At 37.0% G+C, this 17,024-nt stretch overlaps 1 protein-coding gene across 11 annotated transcripts in view; it reads right to left on the reverse strand.

Moving 5' to 3' along the window:
* The window catches only part of LOC114244042 (uncharacterized), a 116,559-nt gene that overhangs the window by 3,860 nt on the left and 95,675 nt on the right, over nt 1–17,024 (reverse strand). Inside the window, exons 4-15 of one of the 11 annotated variants that reach the window (XM_089732462.1) lie at nt 12,737–13,759; nt 12,439–12,561; nt 11,207–12,211; nt 11,016–11,126; nt 7,237–9,843; nt 6,803–7,048; nt 4,963–6,525; nt 4,406–4,822; nt 4,120–4,165; nt 2,894–3,060; nt 2,317–2,601; nt 660–779 (exon numbers count right to left, since the gene is read on the reverse strand). In XM_089732462.1, the coding sequence (XP_089588588.1) occupies nt 660–779; nt 2,317–2,601; nt 2,894–3,060; nt 4,120–4,165; nt 4,406–4,822; nt 4,963–6,525; nt 6,803–7,048; nt 7,237–9,843; nt 11,016–11,126; nt 11,207–12,211; nt 12,439–12,561; nt 12,737–13,759 (7,713 nt within the window). Of the gene's footprint in view, nt 1–659; nt 780–2,316; nt 2,602–2,860; nt 3,061–4,119; nt 4,823–4,962; nt 6,526–6,802; nt 7,049–7,236; nt 9,844–10,377; nt 10,534–11,015; nt 11,127–11,206; nt 12,212–12,438; nt 12,562–12,736; nt 13,760–17,024 lie in introns of all 11 variants that reach the window. The other 10 variants (XM_089732460.1, XM_089732463.1, XM_089732459.1 and 7 more) reach the window with 10 other exon arrangements.

Genomic DNA, 17,024 nt, shown 5'->3' on the forward strand with positions numbered 1-17,024 from the left:
CATTTGCATAGTAGAACAATACCATAGTTGCGAAGAAATAAATAAACACTTCGATCATTCGTCTAAGACCGGAAACAGCTTTTAATTTGTCATGTCCATAGCCTTTGACACCCGCTAAATAATACATATAACTTGAATGCGCTTAGAGTATTTATTCCAATGAATACGACAAATATGATTCTAATATGTCAAATCAAGAGGTACATAAATACCTTCAACTCGAAAGTAATCATTTAGAAAGATATATCAATGCTCTTTCCGGATTATATTTGCAAAATTTATTGGATTATATTTAGAAAGAGTTTATTTAAAAAACTTATTATAAATAAAGAATTTTACACAATTTAAAAAGTCTTTCAACAAGTTTATTTAAACACTTGGTTGGTGAATCATAAGATAAAGAAAACCCTTCTTTTCTTTACAGGGTAGGGCAGTGGCTATTATACTGTATAACTGAGACTCATGTATAACTCATGTATAAACTCATGTCTCAAGGTGGGTGGTTGCATTTACATTGTTAATGTCTCTGGGCTCCGGTTACATCTTAACGGTGGGTCGTGAGCTCGTCCACATACCATGAAATAAAAAAAGGACAAAAATCCTTACTATAACGTTTTTTCTCATATTAAATAAATGTATGCTAAACGAAATTTATTCACCTGTATCGCAGCTCCTAGAAACTGTGAGAACGCTCTCGTTACATTTATAGCGGCAGATACAAGCTGCCCCCGACCTGGAGCCTGTCCGGTACCCACAGCCCTTGGGGGTTCCAGAGGTATCTAGAGTAAACCAGATCGATCAGAACTGGGTACAAATCAAAATGATGAAGATGTAAGTTAAATCCAGATGTGACTTAAGATGTACGATTTATCGGAGTGACAGAAACAGGAAAGATTAGTGATGTGAAGTTTCTTGCTTTGAAATTTTAATCAATGTTTTATGGACAAAGTTTGGTAATTCGCTGAGTAAATTACAAAACACGATTTATGTTTAATTTAAGTATCCAAATACATCCCAAGACACGTCTGACGAGAAGCAGCGACAATAAATATTAATTAACGCATGCTCATAAATACAAATAGCAGTTTTTTTTTGTCTCTATCGTTACTGCTAAAATAGTCTCGTCCAAAAAAGAAGTTAGATTTTAGCTTTAATCTTTGAATTAAAAATAAACGTAATATTTCTATAACAAGAATTACACAATTTACTTTTATAGATTTAATGATTAAAAAAAATGCGGAAGTGTATTACATATAAGCTTAAGAAGAAATAGTGAAATAGAAAATGTAAAAAATACATGTTATATATATACAAAGTATATTTACAAAAAAAAAAGAATGTTATGCATGTTTGTACAACGCATGGTTCAGTTTTGTTAAGTCTTGCCACGTATTTTAAGAATTGGTTCGAACTGGTTTATTAAAATATATATAATATATTTCAAAAAAATTGTTGTTAGAATAGGTAAGTAATAGAAACAAGTTACAGAAGAAGAAAAAAGCGCAGCAATGCAATGCAATATATTGCAATGCTTTTCTAAAGAAATCGAATAAATATTAATTTCTACTCACCAAACATCAGAACGAGAATTATCACAAACACAATGTTATTATTTACATAACATGCTTTATCAAATGTCAGCAATGGGATTGGTTGTGGTGGACAGGGATATCTGGTGGATGACTTCGGTAAACACATAGGGATATACCTGATAGTTACAGTCAGTGGTATACTCAATTAACTTTGCCAGGATATATACTTGGACTTAGCTTTTTTATCTATCTATATACAAAAATCATGAAAATAGGGTAATTTTAAAACAATTTAACAAACAAAATGTTAGGCAAGCTCCAAGTTTTTTCTGACGAAAAGGCTCTATATACACTCACAAAACACTACGACCTGAATCTTCAATCGACAAGTGAAAATAAAACAAATCGGTATTAAACATTTTATTATACAAAAACGCAATGCTTTACGGCACAATATACTTTTATATGTACAAGCCAATGAAGCCAATAATAAATAATTTAAACTACAAAAAAAACATAAAAAAGTTAAAATCAACGTAATGCTAAGACCATCTTTTATATTTCTCACTATTTACAACCAAAACCTGTATCGACTTTCTACAAAATATACACTCCTTCAGACTTAGATTAAATAGGAACAAGTTGAATATTAATTAGAAACAAAAATATAATTATGGGCTACAAATAATTCGTTGTGTTCGTTCCGATATTATTTAATCTAAGGTCTGAGCACCCCACCTCAACCCCAGTCACACAATCTGAGTAGTAGTGATGAAAAACCCACTCGGTTCGTTGGTCTTTCATCGGCGTTGCCAACAAACGGCCCGGATCCGAACCAGTTGGGTCTGCTACTGGGCTGTAGGGCAGACGCTGATGACGGCGATGGTCTCGCTGAGGGAACGGGCCGCCTGTCAGGTCGCGGAGCTCCGGATTCCGGTCCGGTCTCTCTCCACTGCTGCCACAGCCACGCCAGACCATCCAGGATGGGCCTGCGCGGTGCCGGTGGAGGAGGAAGCGTCGTCGTCGGTCGCCGTGACTTTGGCGTCACTACGACTTGGTTGAGCAAAGCCTACGAGGTTATATTAATGACTAATGTAATGAAAGTTTGCCAATTAATCGTGTATATGAGACGTGTCACACATTCAAAGCACAAAATAGGATAGATGAAGTAAATTATGAATTTAGAAGCATTCAAAGCATTAAGTTACTAGTTATTGATTTTTTTTATGTAGAGTTAGTAATTACCTGTTGTTGGTTCGTGCGCGTTGCTAAAAGAAACTGGATTAGTGAAGTTATTTATTAGAAAACTAAGAAAAAGTTAGACTAACAGCGAGACGAAGTTGTTCATCCAAAGAACTTGCCGTGGTTGGACCGAAACCTTGCTCCTTGAGTAAAGCGGCGAGCAATGCGTCGTTGCTGTTTCCATACTCCGTGCTCAGAGATATAGGGGCTTTAGTGGCTTCGGAAACCATTCCGGTGATTTTAGTTTGCTGAATTAGTTTTTGTAAAGCTTCGTCTGAGGTTTGACCTGAAACCGAAGATACCAAAAAAAATAAACGTGCCAGTAGGTAATACAACTAATCTACCGCGATAACTGTACGGAAGAGTCTTAGTATCTCGATTCAACGCATTTACAGTTTATTATTAAATAGCTTAGGATCTACAGAGCATTACTGCAACCATTTGATCCTAAATTAATACAAACATTTCTCTATTAGCCACCTTTCTATTAGTGAAAACCACATCAGAATCGGTTACATGGTTTAGAAAAGATAAGTGCAAAAATAGACAGAGGTGGCGAGCGACTTTTTCTTATACTAAATAGTATCTATAGTAGTTTCTGTCTAATAGAAAGATTTGATAATCACAAGTAAAAAACATTATGCTAATGAATAATCAGCTGCGTTCACGCTTATATTTGCTTAGTAATTTATCAGGATAGTGGAGTATGCTGTATGTTCATAAAAATAGGACTACCGTTCCACCTATAGCTGCGGCGAAGCAATCATGCGCTCGAGTTTAAAGGATAGAACGGCCATTACATAATTCAACACGTCATTTCTGATACTCCCGATCTACTATCGGTGCTTTAGGTACGACAAGCACCGGTCATCGTTCTCGTCGAACCCGTCGCTAGCGACAAAAGGTTCGGCGAGTAAATTAACCCACAGACACAGCCCACTGAGTTTTTCGCCGGATCTTTGCAGGGAGTTTCCGATTCGATGGTAGATTGTGCTAAGCACTGCTCTCACTAGGGCTAGTGTTGCAACATCCAGAGATTAAAGCTCCGGGGCTCACCTACTTGCTCGGTTAAGCTGGCATAGCCCTCAAGGCTTCTTTAAGCTTAGGTATGGAAAAAAAATTGAACCATTGTCTTAAAGTGGGTTGTGCTCTTTCTGTTAGCCTGATAGCAATTTAAGCGGTAAACCGAGCTAGATTGTCATCTAGAGCAATCAGAAAAAAACGTGAATTTGAATTTCTTCTAAAATTATTCTTAAAACGAAAAAACAATGTGTACTTTTATGAAAGAACAGTCATCATTACTCTCTAATAAAACATCGACATTATACTGAAAAAAAAAACATACCAGTAGCTGTGAGCTTGCTTCTCTGAGTCGTAGGCTCCTGTCCACCCTGTAATTGTAGCAAGGTTTGTAACAATTTACCATCATCCCGCATAGCCTTCAAATCGTTTTTTACAACTATTCTAGCACCGAAAGGTAAATTTGTTTTGTCAGTTGTTTTAGTAACTACTTTAGCGTTAGGTTTCAGTGTTAATTTGGCATAAGGTTTGTTCAAAGGCGACGGGAACGCAAGAAGGTTCGACACAGACTTTAAATCTTCATTGACATTTTTTGGTAAATTTGGACTCACGTTTGTTGTGCTCTGTACAATGTCTGGTAATGTTGGTATGTTGAATTTAGATGGATCTTGCCCTGTAGCCTTTATCAAAGCTTGTAACAGCTTCGTGTCTTCTTGGAACTGTTTAATGTCATCCTCAATTGATGGACTATATGTGAACGTAGTTGTTGGAATCGTGGTGGTTGTAGGTCTAGGAGTAGTTGTAGTTGTAGTGGTTGTGGTAGTAGTAGTAGTGGTAGAAGGAGTGGTAGTTGTAGTGATTGGTATAGCGTTGTTTGCGTTGTTAGCTATATTTTTTCCTGTACGAACAGATTCAGGTTGTGTGCCCGTTTGTATCTCATTGAGACTCCTTTCAACAGCGAGGGCTATGATCCGATTGGCTAATGCTGCTTCTGGTTCTTGATTATTGTTCGTCTTTAAGACGGTTTTCTGAAAAATCACCAAGCTTTCGCTATTATACCTACATCTTACAAAGAGTTTACAAAATTACTGTAATAGCCTACAATTAAACATACTTAACAGAAACATATTACCTAACTATGTCATTTACTTAGTTAAAAAATAGTTACCAAGTTGTTCAGGAAAGCAAGATCCTCTTCGACAGAAAATGTAGATGTACTGGGTATATCAGTCGTCACAGTGAATCTTGTACTGGATATTCTTTGAGCAGTGGGTGCCGTTGTAGATTCAAAATTTCGACCTGTAGTTGTTCTTGGATTGAATGGCGGGAACGTTGTAGATATCCCAATGTCCTCAGTGGTACTAAACAAGCCGGGCTGTAAGGTAGTAGATAACGTTCTAGGTACAAATGTTTTAGTTTCAGGCGCTTTCGTGGTTGTATACACGGGCCTCACTCCTAATGGTGTTGTAGGGTTTGAGCTTACTGATGTCGTTCTAGGATTCGAAGAAATTCGTACGTTAGATGTCACTCCAGATATCACAGGCGTATTTAAACTGCTCGGATTCTGGCCAGTGGCTTGCAAGAGAGCCTGTAATAGCTTAGTATCTTCTTGGAACTGTTTTATATCATCTTCTATTGATTGTGTGGTTGATGGGCTGGTGGTAGTTGTAGGAAAAGTTGTTGTTGAACGTGTTGTAGTTGTGACTGTAGGTTGTGTTGTTGTCCTAATACTATTTAAATCTGGAATATTCAAACTATTAGGATTTTGTCCTGTCACTTGTAATAAAGCTTTAAGTAACTTAGTGTCTTCTTGGAATTGTCTGATTTCGTCTTCAATGGAAAGAGTAGTGGTTGTTTGTGCTCTGGCCGTTACTGGAACGGTATTTCCACTTTGACCATTAGCGGAAAGTAGAGCTTCTAACAGTTTCGCTTGGCTTAATGACTGAGGAGTGACCGGTATTCCCGTGGTAGGTCTAAAAGTTGTTGTTTCACCCAGCAATATTTGATTAGGGTTGTTCAATAGATTCAAGTTCTTAGGATTTCGGCCTGTTCCTTGAAGTAGAGCCTGTAATAGCTGTAGATCTTCTTGGTATTTTTTTAAATCTTCTTCGATACTAATTGTTGAAGTGGGTATCGATGTTTGAGCAGTTGACGGAACTTGCGTTGTTGTCTGTTGCAGCGTGGTCGTGGCTGATGCTAAAGTTGTTGTAGGTGCTGCAAATGTAGTCGTAGGTGCAATGATTGTAGTTGTCGGTGGTACGGCTGTAGTCGTAGGTGCAATAGTTATGGTTCTAGGTACCGACGTTGTAGTTGTTGGTACAGTGGTCGTTGTAGGTATCGTCGTTGTAGTTGGTAGCATTGTACTTGTAGACAATGTAGTTGTTGGTGCCACAGTCATTGTCGATGGTGCAAATGTTGTAGTGACCACTGTAGTGGGTGCCTCAGTTGTTGTAGATTCAATATTATTAACAACAGTACTTTGAGCTATAGTTGTTGATTCAGTTGAAACAGTCTGTGTTTGTAGAGTTTCAGTAGTGCTTTCAATCATCGATGTTGCTGTCACTATTTGGACCTCAGCTGGTACGGTGTTGGTTGTAGGTGATGCCTTTGTAGATGCTAATTTTAATACGTTTGAGCTTTGAGATGAAACGGTGACTTCATCGATCGGTATAAATTTAAATATAGCATTTTGATCACCATTACCCGGTTTTTCGGTACGTATTTGTTTTGTCTGGAAGTGATGTATAATTATCAGTATATTGTTTTGGTTAAGTTTTTTTTATGAAAAGTAAAATAGCTTTAAATAGATTTAGAACCAACACCACTTACCTTTTGAAAATCAAAATTAATGAAATCTTTATACCACAGCAAGAAGACTACCAATACCAATTTAGCCGAGTTACTGGAAAGTATTTGGAAATTGCAGATAATTTGATGATGATTTAGTTATAGATAAGTGTGCATAAGAATCATATAATAATAAATACACGACTGAAATAATGATATACCTCCGGATCAATATCCAGTGTTAATATTCTTGGTTCACGAGTAGAGCTCGTCATGGATGATATGACCATCTCCTCTTTAGCAGCTGAAGATATACTATTAAGCAGAATCTCATCAATAGAGGGTAGCATTGTTGATGTGCGTAAACTCAATACATGCGAGGCAGTGCTTTTTTCAGCAGGCGGCTTATTTGTGGCAGTTATTATACCCAATGAACTGCTTTTAATATTAAGTGCTGATGAGGGTATCTGCAATTACGAAATATAAAGTTACACCTTGCCATGTTATTTGGCAGGCGTAATAATTGTGATAGGCATGCAGAGCTTACAGATACCGAAGAAACCCTTTTTCATGCACTGCTCTCACTCCATTGCTGCTCGCTGCAAGTGAAAAAGCGTCAAGCATGGCATCAAGCTAAACAATGTAAAGTCGGTACCATATTTTGTTGGTTATTTACAGTGTCGATGGTTAAGCTGTTTTCCGTTCCGTTATTTGATGTGTCTGTGGATGTCACAGTATTATCGATATTAGTGGATACTCGGATAGGGTTAGACCGCGGTCTGACAATGGCTGGATTATTATGGATGGGGCTGTATGGGTTCCTTAAACTCCATGGACTGATTGGTAGTACGTCAATTTTTTGCATGACTCGTGGCACTCTAGTTCCATTTGGAAATTTTCGTATTATTGTGTTATTAGGTAGCACGCCGTAAACTATATACGGGCTGGCCTCTGTTAATGATTCCAAAACATTGTCGTTAGGGTCTTTACGTACCACTGTATTATTCGGCAATATTCCGAAAATGACAAAATCTTTTTTTGGTATAGTTGTAGCAAAGTTCGCTTTATTGGAAGGTGTTGTGGATAGGATTGTTGTGACGGCAGATGGTTCAGCTGTCGTCGTCTCAACAGCTGCTTCTGTAGTGGTCTCTTCAAGAATTTGAGTAGTGATTTCTAAGTTAAATTGAGTTGTTGTTTCTGTGGCGGGCACAAAAGCAGTAGTCTCAGTATTTCGCTCTGTGGTTATTTCTGAATTGCCTGTATTTGTTATTGTTGTACCTGATGTTTCTGGTGTACTACTCATTGTTTCTGTCTGTTCTGTAGTAGCTGTGGCAGTTGTGCTTGGAAAAGTATCAATATTGTCAGTGAACGTTGTTACAGGTACATTTGTCACAGTGGTACTGGCATCAATAGATTCATCATCAGAACCAAAACGAAATGATAAACTATCAAATTTTGAAATTGTTGTTGTTTCAGGTACATCAACAGAATTTGTGGAAGCTAATGTTGTAGTAGCTGCCAATACTGTACTTTCTTTTAGATCTTGAGTTGTTGTCGTTTCGGCTTCTAAAGGTAAGCTTCTCACGGATAAGGTTGGGGAAAAAGTAAATGGAGGGAATGAAGGAGCAGCTAAAGGAGAATTTGTTATGTCGGTATTAGTCACAGTCGAGGTTGTAGATGTCATATTATTCATGATATCTGTCAAACGCTCAGATAAATTCATGTTTTGAGAAACGCTCGCTATATCACTTAGAAGAGGCGGTGATGCTAGTTCATCATTGTGCTGCCTGATTAAATCTTCGATCATTTTTAATACTCTGGCTTTTTTCGATAAAACCCACAGTTGGAAACGCGATATCTGTGATGGATCTTGAATATTGATTTCATCTATATTTGGTGTCGGTGAAGATATGAGAGGGAACGCGTTCCTATTTTGTAAAGTATTCCAATTATTTGAATTTTCATCTAAATTGTCTTTCTCTAAGTCGCGCGCAGGGAGATCATCGATTCGGTAGTTGGTAAGGAATGGTGCAGGAATTTTTTCTTCGGACTCGGTTCCATTATCTAGAGTGACAGACGACGTCAGCGGTACAGTTATTGAAGTCGTTGCTTCAGTTGCCAATGATACAGGTGGCTCATTCATGGGAGTAACAACAACTGCTGAAGTTGTCTCACTACTAGATACAATTTGTGTGTTTTCAGTAACACTACGTGTCACATTTGTGTTATTTACAGTTTGGGTAGGTATATCTACATCATTTTTAACTAGTGTGTTACTACTATCTACAGTGATATTTACATTACTGCCAATCGCTACATTTTGTGGAAAATCAATATTTACAGAGTCAATGTTAATGTCAATATTTTCTGTATCCCTTAAGTCCTGCAGGCTGTAAGGAGTGGTATTTGGGACAAAATCAGCATTCTCAAGAGAATTTGCAAGACCATTTAAAGCTCTAGGAATTAGATTTTTCAACAAACTGGCCATATCGCCTGAAATTCTAGATCTACTATCCTCGTCCATATTTTGTATAATCTCCTTAATGTTATTAGACAACATGCTCGTTAGTTCTGATGATACTATACTATTATTAGCTAACAAAAGATCAGATACAGTATTATATACCATAGTTGGATCAGTCGGCTGGATTGAAGTTGCTTGTGTAGTAGTCGTAGTTTTGTCTGTCGGCCTTTCGGTGTCTGAATACAACACTTTAATAGCAAAAGGTCTCCTTGCGGAAACAGGAGTGGATGGGGGAAGGGTGGGGGTTGGCAGTGTATTCACAGGGGTGATATTTTCATCTTGCGTGTTTGGTGATTGCGTAACACTAATTTCGGTCATAGTGTTAATCACATTGGGTGTGGCTTGATCAGTGTTCTGTACAGATTTAGTAATAGTGCTTACATTTACGGCAATAGCTGTACGATTGTCTTGAGTTGATATGCCTTGAGCACTATTTACATTAACATTACTCACGCTATCGAGTATTTTTGTTACATCTGTATTAAGGATTGGTGGTTTCGTTACTTCAGTTGTAGTGGAAATTCTGGGTTTTGGTGTTGAAGTAAGAATTTCAGCTAAAGCATCAAAAATTGAAACTGTAACTGAAGGCGAATGATTGGTCGCCTCAACGTTCATTATATGTGATTGTTTCACCAGACTCTCTGAAAGTCGCAAGTCTGCTGAAGATAGTGTCCTTCGTGTCTGACTAATAGAAAAAGCATTCAGATCTGGCCCTAATTGTATTTCTTCTCCCTCTACCTGAAATAAGAAGTAATCTCACCCATATAAATAGAAAAATAGAAAACGAATTTAAGGTTGCATTTAAGTATTGCAGTAACACCCTTTTTGGAAATTCGTGCACAGACCAAAGCCTCTTTATAACATTCGGAAATGAACAAGTAAAATAAAAGAAGTTAGTGATAATAATATTTAGAAAGAAATTTAAATGAAAATGAATTTCTATTAAAACAAGGCACAAAATGTTTACATAGTTTAATGTCTTAAATGTTAGTGAACACTACACTACAAATTATTCATACATTAGTTAAATGATATAAGCTTAAGCGTTAAGTTTTTTTTTTATTAATTTTGAATTATAATCTTAACGCGAAAACTTAAAAAATATTGATGTTCCAAAGAGATGTTCCAAGCAGAAAACAATTCTAACTTCTGTAATAAAATGCTATGATACACAATCTCTTTAAAACTAATCTGCAACCATTATATTACAAAAGAATGTGATTGTAAATGATGTATGTGAAACAAAATTATGAACTAAATGATTCCATTAACCCGTTCTGTGGATGATTCGTGTTTGCGTTTTGACGTCATTACGTTCTGTCTTGGTACTGACTTTGTAGCCACATCTATTTCCTCCCCAATGAACCATTTAGGCTCCTCTATAGACTTTGTCAACAGGTTGTCAGTGACGTAGAATTTCAGCCACGCCTTTAGCAATGAGAAATTTCATTTGTTAGTATAAATTTTTGAAGCTGTTTTTAAAAAAATATTTCAATTTAGCCATTAGATGCTAACAAAAATCTAATGTGGATTCACTAAAAGTATCAGTCCCTCTAGAAATTTTCAATTAATAATTATAACTAATTTCATCCATACATTTATAGAAATTCACAGACATGGTAAGCAATTATTTGACTTTTAATAAATCCACAAACAAAATGGCAATGGAATGGTAATGAAAATAGAATCAAAGAACTCAGTTATTGGATGGTATGAAAATGTTAATTACAGTATGATGAAGGTGCAACAATGAAACAATATTTTAATGCCAATTATAAAGGGGCTTTGCTCATAAAAATTTTGAAAAATAATGAATTTCAGGTAACTATTGTTGCACTGAAATTGAAGGTGTAATAATAAACTTGGGTCTGTGTTAGTTATTTATTGGTACGTGTTGTGACTTTACTTACAGTTGATGATGTGACTGTGGGTACAGTGGGTTTGTAAAATGGTTTATCGACTACTGTGGCTCTGTATTTAGAACTGAACCTACTCTTAGATTTTTCAGGTTCAGATGTAATCTGTAAATATTCGTCAATAGGTCATAATAATAATATATTACTATGTTTCTAGGCTAATATAAAATATAATATGTACTTACACCATTATTAGATGCTTCAGTCGTTTTGGAGTAAGATTCACTATACTTTCTAATACTTCTATCTCTTGGTATGGTTGTTGAGCTTTCAACATTTACCGCATTTTTAGATTTCACGCGTTTCCGACCAAATTTTCTTGTTTGGATGTTTCTTACTGATGATGTTATAGACGTAGATACCCTTTGTTTCGATTCATTAGAAGAAAGATTTTCATCTTTATAATTAGCATGAAATTTGTATCTGTCGGAATCCATTCGCGCAGAAATTGTGGGAGGAGCTGTACCCATAGCCATGCTTTCGGAGTCTTCTGCCACAATAGATACTTCATTAATTGTATTATTTTCTTGGGATTCTTTACTATTGCTGGTTATAAGGACATCATTTTTGCTTTCTGTGTTAACTTCTTTTGTTTGTTCAGAATTAATAAAACTGTCGTTTGATTTTTTCAAAAGCGTAAAAACTAACGGCATATCAGCAGTATCTTCTACTTTATTTTGTACAGGTTCGACAACTGGCTCGTTTCCGCTTTCAGTAGGGGAAGTAATATTTTTATTTAGATTTTTTCGAAGTCGAGAATAATAGGACGTTTTTGGTAGAATAGGTTTTCTCTTTATGTTTGCGAAATTATCTTTAGATTTTTCAGTTACAACTGATATTTCTGTGCTGCCAGCAAAATTTATAGATGAAAATTTTCTCGAGAAATTTGGTGGTCTAACAAAAGATTTTTTTCCCTCTAAGTCTTTCGATTTGGTTGAACTCTCTACATTGGGTGTTTCTGTTGTAGAAACCTTAACTTTTCGGTTGAATTTTACTTTGATTGGTTTTTGATTTGAGTACGGATTTGATGATGACGAAGAGACCGTTCGGTTTCTTGAAACAAATGTTTTTCTTGAACTGCTATCGACTATGGAAGGTTTCGTCTCCTCGGGTGTCGTACTTACATCGTCCAGCTTATCATCAACTCTTTCTTGTATATCTTCTTCTTGTATATCTTTTTGCTTACGGAGCTGTAATGTTACATTGCAAAAAGTTGCAAAAATGAATACCACATTTTATAAGATTGTTAGATTATTTACGTTTAAAGTAATTTCACTGGGATATATATATTGAACTTTATAATTAACAAATAATTATACGAATAGATTAAATGGATAGTGACCAAAAATTTTTTTGTTAAATCTTTCAAAATTGTGTTAGTGTTAAGTAGATCATATGGTTATGAAATGTTTGTTACCCTAGAGTATTTATTTTCAGCTGGGCCAGTTTGAGTGGATTGTAGTGATGGAGTATACGTGTTGTAAACTTTTTGTGATGCTTTCACGGACAAACTCTCGATAGGCGGAGAGCTCGCTTGTGTCTGAAAATGTGACGTGAAAATGCCAATGAAAATGTGTAATATTATTTCGGAGTCTTTCTTAATGGAAATAGTCTAGGGGTTACATAAGCAATGTGGTTAACTAGTTTTTTTTGTCATAAAGGTGAGTTAGGTAAAATTAGTTACACCTTGACCGTTATGATAAGATGAAACTCACCGATGCATTCTTAGATTGAATTAACGCTTTAAAGCTTGGTGGATAGTTATCGTCATCACTGATTTCTTCCGTTTCTTTAGTTTTTGGTGGAGAACCTGAGGATCTGATGCTGGGCTTCCTACGACTCAATGGACGTCTTATAACTTTGGTTACTTTAAGGGTTGTAGTTTTCAGCTTATTAGCTTCAGTACTTTGAGAAACGATACGTTCAACGATTGGCGCGAAGGTTTGCGCTTCAGATTGACTAGTGATTTCCTTTCTCTGACTAGATTTCACTGCTTCATTTCGTTTCGTCAATCCTTCACCAGTTAGATTTGCATCAGATTCTGCGGGTCTCGTTCTAAATCTCAACTTTCTAGCATTTCTTATGTCTCCTGTTCTTGCTGTTGTAGGTTCTTTATCAGAGACGGAAATTGAATTAGTCGTACCAGAACTGTCGAGGTCCAAAGGTCGAGTGTTAGTTCTTGTGTTAATACGCCCACGACGACCTCGTGGTACTATAGCTTCTGTTGTTGGTGTAGCTGAACTTCTCCTCCTAAATTGAGTTGTAGAGGTTATTTCTTCTCTGGGTACGATTTTAGATATATCGTCTAGGTTTGAGTTAATGACTTCTAATTTAGATTCATCGATGGTTGGTGAGGAGGTTTCCAAAGTAGTTTGGGTTTTTTGCGGCGGCCGTCTGCTGACTTGCCTGAATCTGCTCCGAGCGACGTTCTCCCGCGCTACTATCGGTTCTGCTTTTACTTCGATTTCAACTGGTCGGCCTCGAGATCGACTGGAAGTCCTTCGCGAATCGAATCGTTCGTTGTTTTCTTGTGATTGCGCTGATTCGGACGTAGCCTCTATCGGCCTGTTCCGGGTTCTCGTTCGGACAACGTCACGTGGTGTGGTTTCATCCCGCCCTCTGCTGTTTCGAGACCTGAAGGTGGGTTGGGCTTCAGGCTGGTTGGAATTAGATACACTGTTGACATCAGGAGCTGAAGGGCTGGGTAGCCTTCTGCTGGTTCTTGTCAATCCCTCTACCTGAAAAAAAAAAGAAAATACATTAAAGTTTCCACCTTTCTCAAAGTCTAAAATAATTAATGGACATCTAGTGGATAAATTACAAACAATTTACAGTTGCTTATCTAATAATAAAAATAACAATCATGAATGACAAATTAGACTAGCAAACAATAATATTATAATAGGTCGATCTAAGCTGAAAGTGATACACACAATGCGACTAAACAATGCATTATGAAGCAACACTACACAGCACAGTACGAAGAAAATCAACTTAAAACAATGCTAGTGACCAGCGAATGGAACTGAATGTTATTGTTATTTAATATCACATAACTTTAGATTGTCGTTTGTTGTTATATTGTCTACGATCGTAAAACGCTTGGTACTTTAATAAACTGCATACTTTACAATCACTGAACAGCCATTTTCAATTCAATGAAATACGGAAAGTTTATTTGTCCACAGCTATTTACTCGTTTCCTCTTCTTATATTAGGAAACGGATAAAACAACCAGAAGGTTGCTTTAATTGAGGCTATAAAACCTCAAGCTTTCAAATGCACTTTTTTTTTTAATTTTTATGTCGATATTTTTTCTTCTTTACACGAAGTATTTGCTGATAGGCTTAATAGCTGACGATCGGATACACAAATTTCTTTAATCCACGAAAAGGACAACACAATTACGCAATTTTATTTTAAGAATAAAAAGTATACAAGTAAATTACTATGTTGTTGCTAACCAAGACATAAGGTGTGCTGTCTACAGTAAACTAATGAACTGGTGGTAGGACCTCTTGTGAGTCCGCGCGGTTAGGTGCCACTGCCCTGCCTATTTCTGCCGTGAAGCAGTAATGCGTTTCGGTCTGAAGGGTAGGGCAGCCATTGTAACTATACTGGGATCTTGGAACTTATATCTCTAGGTGGTTTCCGCATTTACGTTGTGGATGTCTATGGGCTCCAGTAACCACTTAGCACCGGGAGGGCTGTGAGCTTGTCCAGACATCTAAGCAATAAAAAAATGTGTGGTATCGTGGGACACCGGATAGGAACGAAGTTCCTAATTATAAAAATATTAATTTTAAGTTCTATTCGAAGTATAAAGAAAATAATTATTCGGGTATACATTTTTATTATGATTTTTTTTATTGATAAAAATAAATAAAAAATATGCTACTTTTTGTACGTTATTACAAAGTTAAGTCGTACACTGTGTGCATTACTTATAAAAATCTTACGTTCCGGACGTTTTTTCCCGCTTAGGGCGGGTACCCCTCCGCATCGTCCCATAAGGAACTTCGTTCCAAAATAATAATTTTCAATCAAAACAAAGTGCCCATTTTTGAGACACGAGGGTCCAGAGTAACAGTTGCTCTTGGCGTTCTGTGGCTTGACCTTCCAACTACATATATCCGGCTCCAAAACGCAGGCACTTGCACTTGTCCATACGTCACACGGCCTGGGCGACAGCCTTATGGCCTTGAGTCCGATACAAAAGCATTAATTAATCACCTATTTTGTAAGAAGCCGAACTTGATCGTGCCGTGCAGAACAATTTCACACGCGGTTGGCTTCGGACAAAGAAATTGAGTATTTTTGCATTTCGAATATTTATCACGATGTTATCTATGCATATAAATAAAATTGGAGTATCTGTTTCTAATATTGAAATGACCGCTTTTTACTGTATGCATTTGCATACGGTACATACACCAAAATAACATTTTTTACAATTTTTCTCTGTCTGTTTGTTCCGGCTAATCTCTGGAACGGCTGGATCGATTTTGACGAGTCTTTCAATGATAGGTAGCTGATGATATAAGGAGTAATTTAGGCTACTTTTTTTAGACTAGGTTTGCCCCGCGGCGTCACCCGTGGTACGACAATAGCCGCGGGTAACATCGCGGGACTCAGCTATTTAATTATAAAATTTATTGTTTCCGAAGCGAAGGCAAGGCGGGTCGCTAATTATTAATATAGTTCGTTTGATAACTGCAGCTTTCTTGATGATTACAAGATTGCAATTACAAAATTTTAATAATTTAAAGCTTATTGGGAGACCAGGTGAGTAATACCACCTATTTCGGTCACCACCACCTGTTTGTTACAGCTATCTATATAGCTGTGACACAACTTAAATGAGATTTCGACTTGTATGGTTTTGTGGACATGGTTTGCTGTATGCATGATTTGCTTGCAGTAACGCTTAGCATCGATAAAACCGAAGATTAAAAACTATGAAATTTAAATGTATCCTCCTCGTCCTGTCATGACAGTCTTCATATCTGAGGGTCGTGACCACCTCCATCCGTGACTTTTGCCATCACGCTTTTGTGCCAACTCATACTGTCTTGGGCCACGGGGCAGCATCGTAAGCGGTGGCCTCAAGGATGGTGTTGATCTGGTCATAAATAAAAAAAAATATTGCCCTTATAAGCAGACGAGCATACGGCCCACCTGATGGTGAGTCGTTACCGTCGCCTATGGACTTTGGCAATGCCAGGGGCAGAGCCAAGCCGCTGCCTACCGTAATTAAATAAATAAGCTGGACTGAACACAAGTGATCAGAATTAAACAATGTAATACTTTAACTGTAACAAATCCGCTTGCCCTCATTAAGTCTAGCACGTGCACCATTGACTATTATCACAAATTATACACACACATTACACATATGTATAGAACACATGTTACGCGTTTCAAAAGATATTGTGTTAATAAAGCACATGCCATTTACCTTTGAACGGGTCAATAGAGACTGATTATACGAAATTCAGATAAGGCATAATCACACTTAATCGCAAAATTGCGGTCTATTTTGTTGCAAACCTTAAAGGCTTGACCAGGTCTCGACTTATTGAGGAATGTGTATATCGCGATAAATATGAACCGCATTAAATATTTATTTTCATAAACATTCGCCTGTAGTGCCTTTTTTATTTTTTTATTTTATTGTTTAAATTGGTGGACCAGCTCACAGCCCACCTGGTGTTACGTGAGATATGAGTTCTAAGATCTCAGTAGAGTTACAACGTCCCACCCTTCAAACCGAAACGCATTACTGCTTCACGGCAGAAATAAACGGGGTTGTGGTACCTACGTGTGCGGACTCACAAGAGGACTTATCACCAGTAATTACACAAATTATAATTTTGGGGGTTTGATTTTTATTACACGATGTTATTCCTTCACCGTGAAAGTCAATCGTGAACATTTGTTAAGTATGTATTTCATTAGAAAAATTAGTACTTGCCGGCAGGATTCCAACACCGGTGCATCGCT

Source organism: Bombyx mandarina, chromosome 13, assembly GCF_030267445.1.
Source record: "Bombyx mandarina strain Sakado chromosome 13, ASM3026744v2".
Classification (NCBI taxonomy): Eukaryota; Metazoa; Arthropoda; class Insecta; order Lepidoptera; family Bombycidae; genus Bombyx; species Bombyx mandarina.